At 41.1% G+C, this 12,334-nt stretch overlaps 1 protein-coding gene across 1 annotated transcript; it reads right to left on the bottom strand.

Moving 5' to 3' along the window:
* Window positions 1–2,096: 2,096 nt before the first annotated feature.
* AGR2 (anterior gradient 2, protein disulphide isomerase family member) lies at window positions 2,097–7,169 on the bottom strand. The gene is made up of 8 exons (XM_057371635.1): window positions 7,106–7,169; window positions 5,326–5,460; window positions 4,986–5,049; window positions 4,852–4,904; window positions 3,837–3,910; window positions 3,407–3,470; window positions 2,974–3,057; window positions 2,097–2,401 (listed from the first exon to the last, which is right to left on the bottom strand). Exons 2-8 carry the CDS (start codon window positions 5,450–5,452, stop codon window positions 2,352–2,354), a joined length of 516 nt encoding a protein of 171 aa, XP_057227618.1. The 5' UTR covers window positions 5,453–5,460; window positions 7,106–7,169; the 3' UTR covers window positions 2,097–2,351.
* Between the last annotated feature and the right edge of the window lie 5,165 nt (window positions 7,170–12,334).

Raw genomic sequence — 12,334 nt, 5'->3', positions numbered from 1 at the left:
CACTGTAAACCTAAAAAAAAATCTCTATTTAGAGGACAGCARGATTAAGTTGACTGTTCATATATTAAGATTCTTGAAATTTTGGTTAAGGTGAAAAGTGAATAGTGAAAGGCAAAAGCATAGCCTTAAGTGCAAAAAGAAGAATTTCCATTTCAGAAACTGGTTTTTTGATGCTTGCAGGCTGGACTAACTTTGGTATCTATATCTAGACATGTAGATTAGTAGACCCTTGCAKTTATGTCACATATCAATTTACTGGATGTCATACATAGCATCAGTACATCTGCTCAAGAAAATGATGCTACTTCAGTAGTGTTATAAAAACACCTTTCTAAAATGTGATGGCACAGGCAGCCTTTGTTTTGCGTCACATACAGTGCTCTAGCAAGTGTATTTTGGGTTGAGTAGGTAAAGATGATTCTGATAACCAGCTGCTCCAGCCTCCCTTTGTGCTGTCGCTCTGCTAAGTGGTATGACCACATTTTTTACTTTTTCTGACTGATACATGATTCTAGAGAATATTTCTGCCTCCCACTGCATCTCTTTTCCCTCTGTCATCCAGATGCTGCAACAGAAAGTAGTATCTTGCTGAAGGAATGCTGAATTGCATGTCCGGGACCCTTTCCAGGTACCACTTRGGGTTTTCTGGTAGGTAGAGTTCAAAGAGCTTGCCAAAGATATATTAGCAAGTACCTTCCTTCTGATTTTGCTGAGAGATTCCCTTGAACTGAAACCGTTGCTTCTCTCACCTGTCCTGCCCTTCCAAGCATTTTCCTCTTTTGTAGTTCCCATCATGACTGATAGTGGCAATAACGGTAATAGAAGTGGTGTCATTGCCAAKGAGCTGAGAAAATAATGAGGGCATGGTCCTGGCCAAAGTGCTTCTCATTGATGCTGCAGCAGGGTTCAAGACAGTAGCTATTTGGGGCCAGAAAGTCTTTTTGTGTAAGTCTTTAGGTAGTGTGTACTCTCATGATGTTCATCTGCAGTCTTTATTTTAGTTCTGTCTTGTCCCTTTGGGCTTGTAAATAAGCAATCATAAGCTGTAACACAGTCATGAAGCCAGCCACATAGTCAATGTGTTACCACTTCATTAATCATCTCAGGGCTTTACTGAAATCTGATGTAAGCAGGGACCTTTTAAGGGAAGCAGTTCTATCACTTCAGAATGCAGCCAATTCAAAAGAAAAATAAACCCCTTTAGCAAACAACCCCATTCTGTAGTCTCAAGTACTTTTCTGTGAAAGATTTGCACTTGTTACCTTGTGAAGAAAGKGCTGACAATGAAAGCTCCACATAGGCTGGTGCTACTAGAAAATAATTAGACATAAAGTAGTCTGAGTAWTAGCTTAGCTAGCTGCTGAACCTGGAGATAAAAGGCTGCTTTCCTCTACTGGCTTAGGCTGGGTGAAGTTGATTCTCCTCACAGTAGCTTGTGTGAAGCTGTGCTTTGGATTTGGAGCCAAAATGGTGCTGATAATGCAAGGTTGTTTTCTGTGGTTGCTATCACACAGAGTCCAGGTCTTTGCTGCTCCCTCACACTGCCCTGCCAGCAAGTAGACTTGGGCTGCAGGAGAAGTCAGGAGGGGGACCAAGCTGAGACAGCTGATTCCAGCAGAATAAGGGGATATGCCATGCYCAGAAACTGGGGAGGGAGCAGGAAGGGGGGCACATTTGGATTGACGGTGTTTGTCTTCCCAAGTCACCATTACATGTGATGGGGCCCTGCTCTCCTGGAGGTGGCTGAACACCTGCCTGCCCATGGGAAGCAGTGAATTAATCCTGTGTTTTGCTCTGCTTGTGCACACAGCTTTTGCTTTACCTATTAAACTGTCTTTATCTGAGCCTGTGAATCTTCTCACTTTTACTCTTCTGATTCTCTCTCTCATCCTACTGGAGTGGAATGAGAGAGTGAGTGGCTGTGTGGGGCTGGGCTGTTGGCTGGGATTAATCCACAGCAGCCCTTTTCCTTCCAAAGTGCTTGAATGTAAAATGCAAGCTGTGGTCTCAAGTGACACGGTGACTTATCCATTTCTACTAATGGTAAATGAAGATAAGGAAAAAATAGAATACACAGTGGTGTTTTGTATGTAAACACTTGAAATGGATTTATTTTTACATTTTTACAGTTGAATCATACAGTATTCTTCTGTACGCCTTGAAATAAAAGCCTCCAGCTTTTAAAAATGCTGCCCAGTACAAAAGTGCTAAAGTAAAACTGTAKTGTTTATGTATAGAAACCATCCCTACACATCACTAAATATCACTAAATAATCTCTTCACCAGTATCAAGGTGTGGAGAAGAGATGGAAGATAAAACTTCRTAATGTTTAAGGGCTTCCTTCTTCTGCTTACAGTTCAGTCTTCAGGAGCTTCAGCGCTTTCTGCATATTTGAATACACTAGAAATGAAATATTCATGCATGTTATTTTTGCTGCAACTTCCTCTGCCAGCAACTAAAAAAGCTGCAGAGAARATGTCATTATTATTAAAGCTTTTAATCACATGCCTATTGCTATAGGGATTCAGATGCACTTCATGGGTTTAATTCTGACTGGTGAGAACATTYGTTAATGCAAACGTATGGGCAGAGACTGGTGCTGTGCATCAGTGAGGGAGGGCTGTAGCAAACATCTTTCTCTGCTCTCAGAAGGTTCCTTGACCTGGCCTGTTAGGACTCGAGTGTGAGAGTTCTCACCATTGCTTTCAGTGAACACTGCTGAATATTGCAAGCTCCTACTGACGTATGCTTGCTTTTAAAACAGATGGATGCTTAAGRCTCCAGGGCTCTGCCATAATTTTCTTCATCTCACTGAGTTTTAAGTCTAGCATCTTGTTTCATTTCAATCCTGGTTAAATGTCTTTCAGCAAGTACCAATTGTGAGAGTCTGTAACATCTGCTGTTATTCCTTGTCGCATGAAAAATGTGACTGCTTTCAGAATATTTTCAGAATGTGTCAGAACACTACTTACACAATGAAATGTCAGAGGGCTCATATGCGTAGAGACGGTTTGAGTATCTTCCAGTAATATCTGCTCTCACAGTCAGGGAAGGATCTGGGGAAAAAAGGTGAGAGAATTTGTAGAGGATAGGGTTAACCWTCAAGCAGAAGGAAATAGAGGAAAATAAACCTTCCTGCATGCCTGCTTGCTTCCAGTTTTAAGTGTTGTGTTTTCAAGTTTATTAGGAACGGAATGAGTTACCCATTCCAGCAACTGTGGCATCATGCCATTGAGGGAGGAAAGGCATGTGAAGCAGGCTGAGATTGATTCAATGTCTGATCCAACTAGATTCAACTAGAACCTCTATATTTCTTATGGAACAAATTCCTGTTAATCAGCCTGAGGATTTGAGATACAYGGTGCAGCAGAGGCTCTGTTCTGAGATCAGCTTTGAGGTACTCACCTATGAACAAAACCCGAGGGACGTACTGGCCGTCAGGTGCAAGGTTCTTGTCTGTGGTTTCATACTTAAAGAAAACAGAGAAAGTTCCCAGTCAAGGAGGGCATGTTACATAAATACTTTTTTCTTTCACTGTACTTTGTGTTATGAAATAGAACTCAAATGATAYATTTTGCAGTTTAAGACATTCACTGGGATGCATTTTTTTTAACAGCTGGAATTGCAAATTGGTAACAGTTCATGCTATTATTAAACCTTACATTCCCTCACATTTTGAGTTTATGATAGCTATAAATGAAAGACTTACTACACAATATATTATGCTTCAGCAGTGGCCATTTTCCTAGCCAATCCTAGCTATTAAATGCAGAGCCCATAATTAAAAGCAAAATTTTGTCACTTTCACTTAATTAAGTGTAACTGGGAAACTTACCACGAGGTTCAGGAGAATGAATTTTTCAGCCAGTTTCTGTATCTCTTTGTGTTCAGCAAAGACCTTCTTGAGGGCTAGAGTAGGAACATGGGAAAGAAAAAGAGGCCCCTGAAAAATATTGTCTTCCAGAAAGAAATTCAAACAAACTGATGAAACAAAATTTCCAGTTTGGAACTGCAGCAAATGAAGATTTTCAGTTCATTCCATTGGAACGTGATCCACTCATTTATATTCTGCATTAAAGAGTAATTATAATAGTAAAAAAAGTCCTATGTTCCTTCAGACAGTKCAGCTGTCTCTCAAATTTGTCTGCTTAGGTTTGAATTTGAACATTTGACCCTTCTAACTTCCTATTCTACTACTGTGGTTTCTGGCCCCAGTTCTTAAGACACTTGATAATAACAGCCATGTAGGGCATTGGACTGAAATGTTTGGAAGGATTTAAATGCTTGTACAAAGAGCCTTCTGGAGTTACTATGGATGTTATGGATGGATGCAAAGGTCTTGCCATGTGGATTGACTTGCAGGAAGAGGAGGGCTCATAAATTCAAAGATGCTGGGAAAAGAGCAGTCCCAGTTACCAGAAATCCTGCAAGAGCTCAGTTTCATCCTGGGTTGATTTAGTCCCTGGCTGGGTTCAGTCTCAATCACTGATAATATCAAGAGCTGAATATGTCCATTCCAACAAATTACTGTTTCTCACTGCTGGTCTTTTTTGGCTGATTATGCTGTGAACCAAACCCAGATTTGTMAGAGGCCAAACCCTACTGACCTGTRCTTATTTCTGTGTCCATTCTGTATCATGCAATACTGAAGTACCATTTTAATTTTATTTCTACACATTGGAAAACACCTTTGTGTTACAGTCAACAATTTGAACAACACTCCCCATGCTTGTGCAAGCTGGTACTTCACTAAGGTTTAAGCAGAATGGTGGCTGATTTTTTTTTTTAAACAATATTTTTCCAGAAACTTAAGATTGGACTTTTTCCCCTCCCCAGTGCAAAGGAATTACCTTGGCTGTGTGGGCAATCTTCCAAGTGGTGGATAATCATCAGGGGTTTCTGGCTGGAAAAGAAGAGTTCTCGTTAGGAAGGGGGGAGGCACTGGGGCTCAGGGTGGGCGTGGTGGGGCGGGTGGGACAGGTACCTGTGCTTGGCCCGGAAAAGCGCTTCCTCATAGGTCTGCGTCCAGATGAGCTGGTCCCCCCAGCCTGCAGAAGGGACAGGGACACACACACTCAGCATGTCACAAGTGGGGCTGGAGACCCCGGCTCTGAGTCCTGCCCCTGCCTACCCACTGCCAGAGGGCATTAAATAAGGAATGAGGGAGGAGAGGGTGCTAGGAAATACTAGAAAAGGTTTTGCAGAATGAGTTGCAAGAAAATTCATTTTTTAGAACAGCATAGTAGCTGAAATATTCACAAGATTGCACTTTTTTTTTTTTTTTCAGTTTGGTGGGAGGTTTTTTCAGTTGTTTGTTTTTTTACCTCTGGAGAGTGTCTGGGGCAGTTTTGGCTTAGCAGTGGTGTCCTTTGTATCCTTCTTTGCATCCTTTGCCAGAGCACAGGAGATGACAATGAGCAGCAAGAACATGGACACGTAACTCTTCTCCATGGCTGCTCCTGGAACAGGTGAGAGAAACTCTCGGTCACTGCGGTGCCTCCCAGCTCGGTGCTGGCGGTGAGGCACGCAGTGATAAGGACAGGGYAGGTAAAGCAGCCGGGCAGGTCACAAATATGCAGCGGGGTGAGTCAGGGCTGAAAGGAACAGCTCCAGGCAGGGGCCTGGGCTTGGGGGCACGGGACTGTGAGGTTTGCTTAACAAACTGCCCTGAAGGACCCAGCTGCTTCCCACTCCCCTGTCCATGCCATTGGGCTGTGCCTCTTTCTGGGTGTGCATGTCTGTGTTTGCTAGCTTATATCTTCTTTTTACATGTATTGAATATGCTCAGTAAAAAACCGAGCTATGGCAATTCCAAAAGTCCTTGCAAGTCCTAATAAGTTCAGAGTTCTACCTTGATCTCCCAGCACAAGAGTAACCCAGCAGCAGGTGCTGAAAAATTAGTCTCAGCTCTTCCCCCATTTTGTTGTGGGAGCAACTCAAATGAGAAGTCAGAATGTTTTACAGTGAACATGAGCATAGACACAGCTTAATGGTGTTGTTGAAGCTTCCAATCCCATCTCTTCCCTTAAAAATATCATCAAATCCTTAAACCCAGCAGAATCTATAAAAAAAAGAGTGGGGAGGGGTTGCTGTGTGGCACAGTGGACTTTGAGGGTTGAAACAGCACAAAGCAGAGAGCTTTTCTTGAGCCAGACTGAGGCAAGGAGACAAGACATATCTGATGGAAAGCTCCTCAGCATTTCAGCTGAGATGTTTCTCTGAAGGGGAAGAGCATTTCAACATGACCCTCTGTTTTCTCATTACATTTGCTCTTAGAAACTAGAACCAATATAATGGGTATAAAAAGAAAGTTTAAGATATTCAAAGCAGTATAGAACATGGAAAAAAATCGCTCAAATAAAAAACCCAAAAAATCTACAAATCTACAGATTTTCCCCACCCTCCCTTCCCTCAACAGGCTGACTGTTTTTAAAGTTCAGACAATGAAAACGCCAGGGGAACCGAGGTGTTTTTCCAGGTAGGAACTGCAGGAGGAGACATTAGCTGGGTTTCCGTAAGGGATTCAGTGCTCTTTGGTGCTGGGATGTCCAATAGAGCCCAAACATCCAAAGAGTCCCTGTTTCAAGGGTATGAAATGCAGCTTTTGCAGCAGTCTGCTTTCCTGCCCCAGGAAAAAGTCTCCCTGGCAAGGAATAAAATTACATAAAGTTCAATTAAACTCTGTGGATTGTCAACATTGCCTCAAGAATTGTTTTGGTTAGAGCTRTATGGYGGAAGTAATGCTTCTTTAAAYAGAAAAAAATAAAATAAAAGGTTATGGGACAACCAGGAAATCGAAGATCAGGCACATTTTAGGCTGTTGTGAATGCAGCATGCAGAATGCAAAGACAGAGAAACATTAAACCTGCTCCTTCAAAACTTKGCCTCTGAAAAACTGTGCACTTTTGWAAAGCTTYTCAAGACAACCCCTCTTTGCCTGCCGTTTTTTGACCTGGAAAGCTAATATTTCTGTAAACATTTCCCTTCATAACTGCCTGCTTTGCTGCAGTTTTTTCTTTCCATTGACAGATTCCCATCCCCATTTAGCTCAGGCTCACAGCTCCCCCGGGTCCCTTGTGAAGCAGGGAGTGTGCAGTGCCTTACCTTGTTTACTGTCCCAGACTCCTGCCAGGTGCGAAGCTGATCCTGGTTACAGCGTGAATGCTGCTGTTCCTACTGCCTATTTATGCACCTTCTCACCCCAACTCCACCCACAAGCTTTGAATTTGAATACTACTTTCAAAGAGCTAAACTTTCGAGTTTTTCYCCACCAAAACACTCAGAGTTAACTTTGTAATTAAATAACATGACCGTTTCCTGTCAGACACTGTAGCTAAAGCTCAGAGACATTTCTCTACACTTTTGGGATATTTCTTGAAAGGTGATTTTAAAAGATTGGCAAAGATCCAAGTCCAGGTAAGCTTAAGTCAAGACTCCTGATTTGCCTGAAGAGTGATTTGTCTTTTTTTGATTGGTTGAAAAATCAGTATGGGTTGCTGTTCTTTTGGTCCTTAGAAAAAGTTAAATTGATGACTCAGAACTGTGGATATTAATTAGATAAATAACACACGTGCACGTATAAGAGCACATACAATTGCAACAAAATCTAAAAAAAACTTGGTGAAGGTCTCCACAAAAACRTATTTGGAAGCTGTAATAAAAACCTGTGTTCATAAGCAGAGATCTAATTCAACATTTAATTCAAATTCCACGATTAGTTAGTTGTGTAGCCATTTATTTTTCACTACAACATGAACACYAATCACTCTAGGTTTCAGATACACATTTAATACAGTGCAGTGATCAGGAAAACAGACCTGGGTGGGCATCCCCACTGCTGCCTGAACTGCACACAGTCCTTGTGTTGAGGTCAACGCAATTCTGGCCTCAGCAATGTATGTTGAAACTAAGGTATGTTCTCCCTGTTGCATGGCTCATGTATTTCAGTGAGATTAAAATCACATATTCATGGGCAGTGAATACTCAACATTACTCAGCTGGGTAGGTGAAATCCATCAGATATGGATTTTCCTGTTTGAAATTCACAGTGCTCTCTCATGGCTGCTAAAAGCACCCGTTTGTTACAAATATACTTGAGACAATTAAGAGCTTTGGATCTTAGGGTGGATTTGGTTTGTTTTTGCTTTTGTTTTTTTTCATTAAAAGTAACTAGGAAAACAAAGTACAGAAGCAAGATGGTGAACTCAAGCAAAAAAATGTATTGAGTTTTACCATGCTTTGCTTAGCTGCTTGATGTATTAGGAGGGTGAAACCAAAGCTCCCAGGGTTGTCAGTCATTTTAGCTGCCCTTTCTGTATGCTTCACAAAATATGTATGTATTTCTGATAAAGAAACGAGTTTGCATAGAAAATTCCTTCTTCTTCTCCAGAACTTGTCCCTGAAGGTTTAGAGACATATTTTGTTRGCTTCTATGTTGTCTATCCAAACCACATGCACTCAGGTTTTCTTCCAAAACATACACCAAAAGAAGTTTCCAAGGTCCATATTTGGACATGGGCCCACTCACTTTAGACAATCAGGTTACATCCTTAATCCACTTTAGTGTAGATGTTTAGGTAAACCTTGGGTACCCATTTTCATCTCAGCTTACACAAGTCAGAACTGTAATTTAACATGCTTTTGCTGGCTTTCTTCGCAGGTCACACTTAAGAGCATTTGGTAGTTTTAAAGCCTGTAAAAGAAGTTCTAGCTGCTCTCTGGTGATGGGAAGAGATAATGAACGGGTGAGCTCTCATTCACATACCTTATAAAAACATTGGGTTTTGTCTAAAATGTGTCCTCAAAGCTCAGCCCCGACCCGCTCCAGGCTCCAGCCTTCGATGTATCTCCATTTCATTTGCACCTTTGCTTTCTCCTGTTTCAGGAGATAGATTTACCTTAATCTGCTTCCACATAGCCTTGTTCTGCTTGGACAGAATTTTTTCCTATAGGAAACTCAATAATTCAAATACAGATACTCCCAGGGACTCCCCTGTCAGCTCAGACCTCAATGTAGGTAGTTAAACTTGTCTCTAAACCAGCCTTGTGCCTTGTTAATTAAGAGAGGGGGAATCCAGTCTTTCCCATGGCTTCCTGCTTGTTTCCTGAGATTTTACCCAGCCACTAAGTTTTCTTCTGGCCATTTATAATGGGCTGTTTTCTCTGCCTCAGTGACTAAATCCTGCAGGAACTGCCCCAGAGGGCTTCAAACAAAATGGGACTGTTCCAGAAGGTTTTTCCTTTTTTGCTGTAAAGATCTGGTAGATCCTATTACTGTTAATATTTAAYATCTTTACAAAACTAGTCATCAGTTTTTTAATATGATTTTGGTTCCTCTGCTCTGATGTGGCTTTGTTCATTGTGGTTTACATGAAAAAAATCTGCACAGCTTCAGGTAGCTGATGTTATATCTGTTCTGAAGGCATTCTCTGAAGTTGTTTGTCCTTGTCTTTTCTAATACATAAATTTTAGAATTCAGCCATTTCTCCTAATTTCATAATAAACACATGTCTTATGATCTGCTGCTTAGAATAAATATTAGATATTTGCATGGGAGGAATGAGAAGTAATGAATGAGATGTGTAGTCAGTCCCACACCAGCAATGCTCTGAGTCAAAGCCAGAGAAAAAACAGGTCTGGAAATCATCAATCCTCCAGTGCTCTTTAGGTAGTAATGTATTGTATGACACAGTGGTTGAAAGCAGACAAAATTCGTTTGAGAACTGGTCAAATTTCTGTTGTCAATGCTTTAACCACATGCAGATTTTTTTATCACCCGATAGCTCTTCGGATGAAATTTGACTGAAATTTTCTGGAAAGCCTTATACCCCAAAATTTAGGAGCTTAGACACCTCTGACACTTCTGACAGATGCAGGTCCCATTTTGTTTCCTTCTTGCCCTGAATAGCTCAAATCCTTATCATGAATATTGTAGGCAGGTGCTGCCTGGATTGGATATGCCATGGTGATCGATGTCCCCAGTCACACATGCCAAGATGGTTTATTTGTGTCACAGTCATTTATGCTGGAGCAGGCACTGGATCCCAACCTGCTCCTTGTGATCTGTCAGGCAGAAAGTGATTTTTCTCACATTGGCCCAGGAAATATTTGCTAACGCTTGCAAATGGAAAGAACTACTAAAGGAGAAACCGGTATCTTATAAATGCTCCAGACATTCTCCTGAGAGTGGGAAGGCCATGGTTTAACCATAACTTGCCTACTTTATTTTTGTTACAGAGCCATGTTTCAATTCAGGGCTGGAAAGACAAAAGTTCAGCAAGTTTCTGTTGCTGAACATTTAAAGCTGGTAATTGGAGTCCAGGTAAATTTTTGCTAGGAATCTGATAATTTCTCCTGAAAGATGATGGTTTCCCAAAATACGTCAGCCCTACATTTACCTCTTTTGAAATCCTTTTAGTTGAATAAATTACTCAATTAACTTGCAATACCCACAGTTTATTGGTAATATTTTTCAAATTGTCTAGCAGAAGAGATGGTAAGGATTTAAAATATGATAATCTGACTCTTTAATTACTTCTCGCAAAGACCAGTCTATGAGGATTTTGATGCCTCTGGAGGCATTTTTTTCCATTTACATGTGGATGTTTATAATCCAAATCACCACCACTTGATGTAGGCTGCCATGAAAAGCATGGAGCATCCCCTACACAGTTTCAGATAAAGATGTGGTTTTGTCATGTAGCCAATTCTGACACCATCCTCTGTTGTGAGTTGTGATGCACTGAGATGTCTGGAAGGCATTGCTGAATGACATGTTTTAAAATCACAAAGTCATTTGAAGACCCATATTAAATATTCTTGCTCTTTTATTGTTTAATGCCCTTTTCCCAACAATAAGGAAACTGTCATGGTCTATTACACCAAGGATTAAGATCAAGATTTTCAGTATATGTGGAACTTAATTACTCAGTTGTGTTTGGTGAGAGAAAGCCTGATCCTGGTAGCACTTAGATTTAACTTTGAAATATTTTTYCAGTYACATGAGGAGGCAGTGAATGAGTGAAGAGGGATTCTGTRATGAGAGGGRTTGGGAAGCTGGGGGTGTACCACAGCTTGTTAGGAAGACTGTTTATCTGGTCTTCTTAACTGGGCAAGTCAGTTATGATCCGCAAGGTTTCATGTCTGAAATTCTTATACTGAAGTAAAAGAATTTTAATGAATTAAAATAACTAGCTGCATCTAAAACCAGAAAACTTGCTGTACTACAAGACTGAAGCCAATGACTTCTTTGCTGTCTGCCTTGGTCCTTGGATACTAAACTCTATTACAGGCAAGTAGCAGAGCCACAATGTTCATATTCCAGTGAGTCTCACGGAGCTGCCACCTTAATGTGATCTCTCTATAGGCCTCCTTTGCATTTGTTGTTCTTATTTCAAATTTGTGTTTGTTTCTTTGTAACACAGACCCTCTCTGTTTTCTTAGTGCTTGCCTCTAAGATCAGAAACCTTTGGCTTCTGGTGAATATCAGTGACATCATGTCCCACATCTGACTCCAGAATCTGGGGTCCTTAAGTAATAAGAGTTTGTATTCTCTTTATTCTCTTCATTCTTGCTAACCTATCTGAAAGTTTGCAAAGACAAAGATAAAGGATTTCATCCTGTTCTTTTTGATTTTTTTTTCAATGAGCAGTAAGCACATCTCAGTGAAATTCCAGCTAAACCACTGACACAGCTCTTTTCTTAGCCCCACCATTGCTCATGTGCTAGTATCATTTTTTTTAACATTAATTTTGCTTTGGGGCCAATATTCCAACCAGCACGACCTCTGCAATGAAGAGTATGCATTCCTTTTGCCAAGTTCCTCTCTTTCCTGGTAGTGTTGGTCTTTTTCCCCGAGCTGTGCAGACTCTGGTGGTGTTGACACTTTCTGGCCTGCATGATGTGCTCCACAGAACCCTCCATCTTCTCCCAAGTCCTTGGCATTACTTTGGCTCGTGTTTTTGTCACAGAATGTGCAATTTTAKTCAGCCACACAGTCTGCACAACTCCAATGGGCTCCAGTGCTGAGTCCTTCCTGCAGAAGGTCTCACAGCTGCCAATCTTAGATGTTCCACCACATCCACACTGGGTCCTTGCCATGGTACCATTTCTTCTCTCTCTGCTTCGGCCTGAACTGGATGGGGGTCTGTTTTTGGACAGTTTTAGTTGCCTTGTCAAGGTTAAATCTGAGATTCAGCAGTCTCATTTCTGACCTGGATTTTCCAGATCCTGAATATTATCTTTTTTATCTGGGTCTCAGCCACAAAGTYGTAAACTGTCCAAATTTAGACCAGGTATAAAATCCCCTGTGTTTTCCCYTTCTTATATTACCYT

Source organism: Malurus melanocephalus, unplaced genomic scaffold, assembly GCF_030028575.1.
Source record: "Malurus melanocephalus ecotype Western Australia unplaced genomic scaffold, MMel_1.1 scaffold_150, whole genome shotgun sequence".
NCBI lineage: Eukaryota > Metazoa > Chordata > Aves > Passeriformes > Maluridae > Malurus > Malurus melanocephalus.
Note: the sequence above shows the minus strand (reverse complement) of the source record. Positions and strands in the feature narration are given on the sequence as shown.

Bases quoted from the DNA above. Each gene is read 5' to 3' on its own strand.
- AGR2 (XM_057371635.1), bottom strand. From the start codon at position 5,452: ATGGAGAAGAGTTACGTGTCCATGTTCTTGCTGCTCATTGTCATCTCC. The intron at 3,911-4,851 runs GTAATTCCTTTG...TTCCTACTCTAG, and splicing joins AGATTGCCCACACAGCCAAG to CCCTCAAGAAGGTCTTTGCT. The intron at 3,058-3,406 runs GTGAGTACCTCA...TTTTTTCCCCAG, and splicing joins CCCTCGGGTTTTGTTCATAG to ATCCTTCCCTGACTGTGAGA.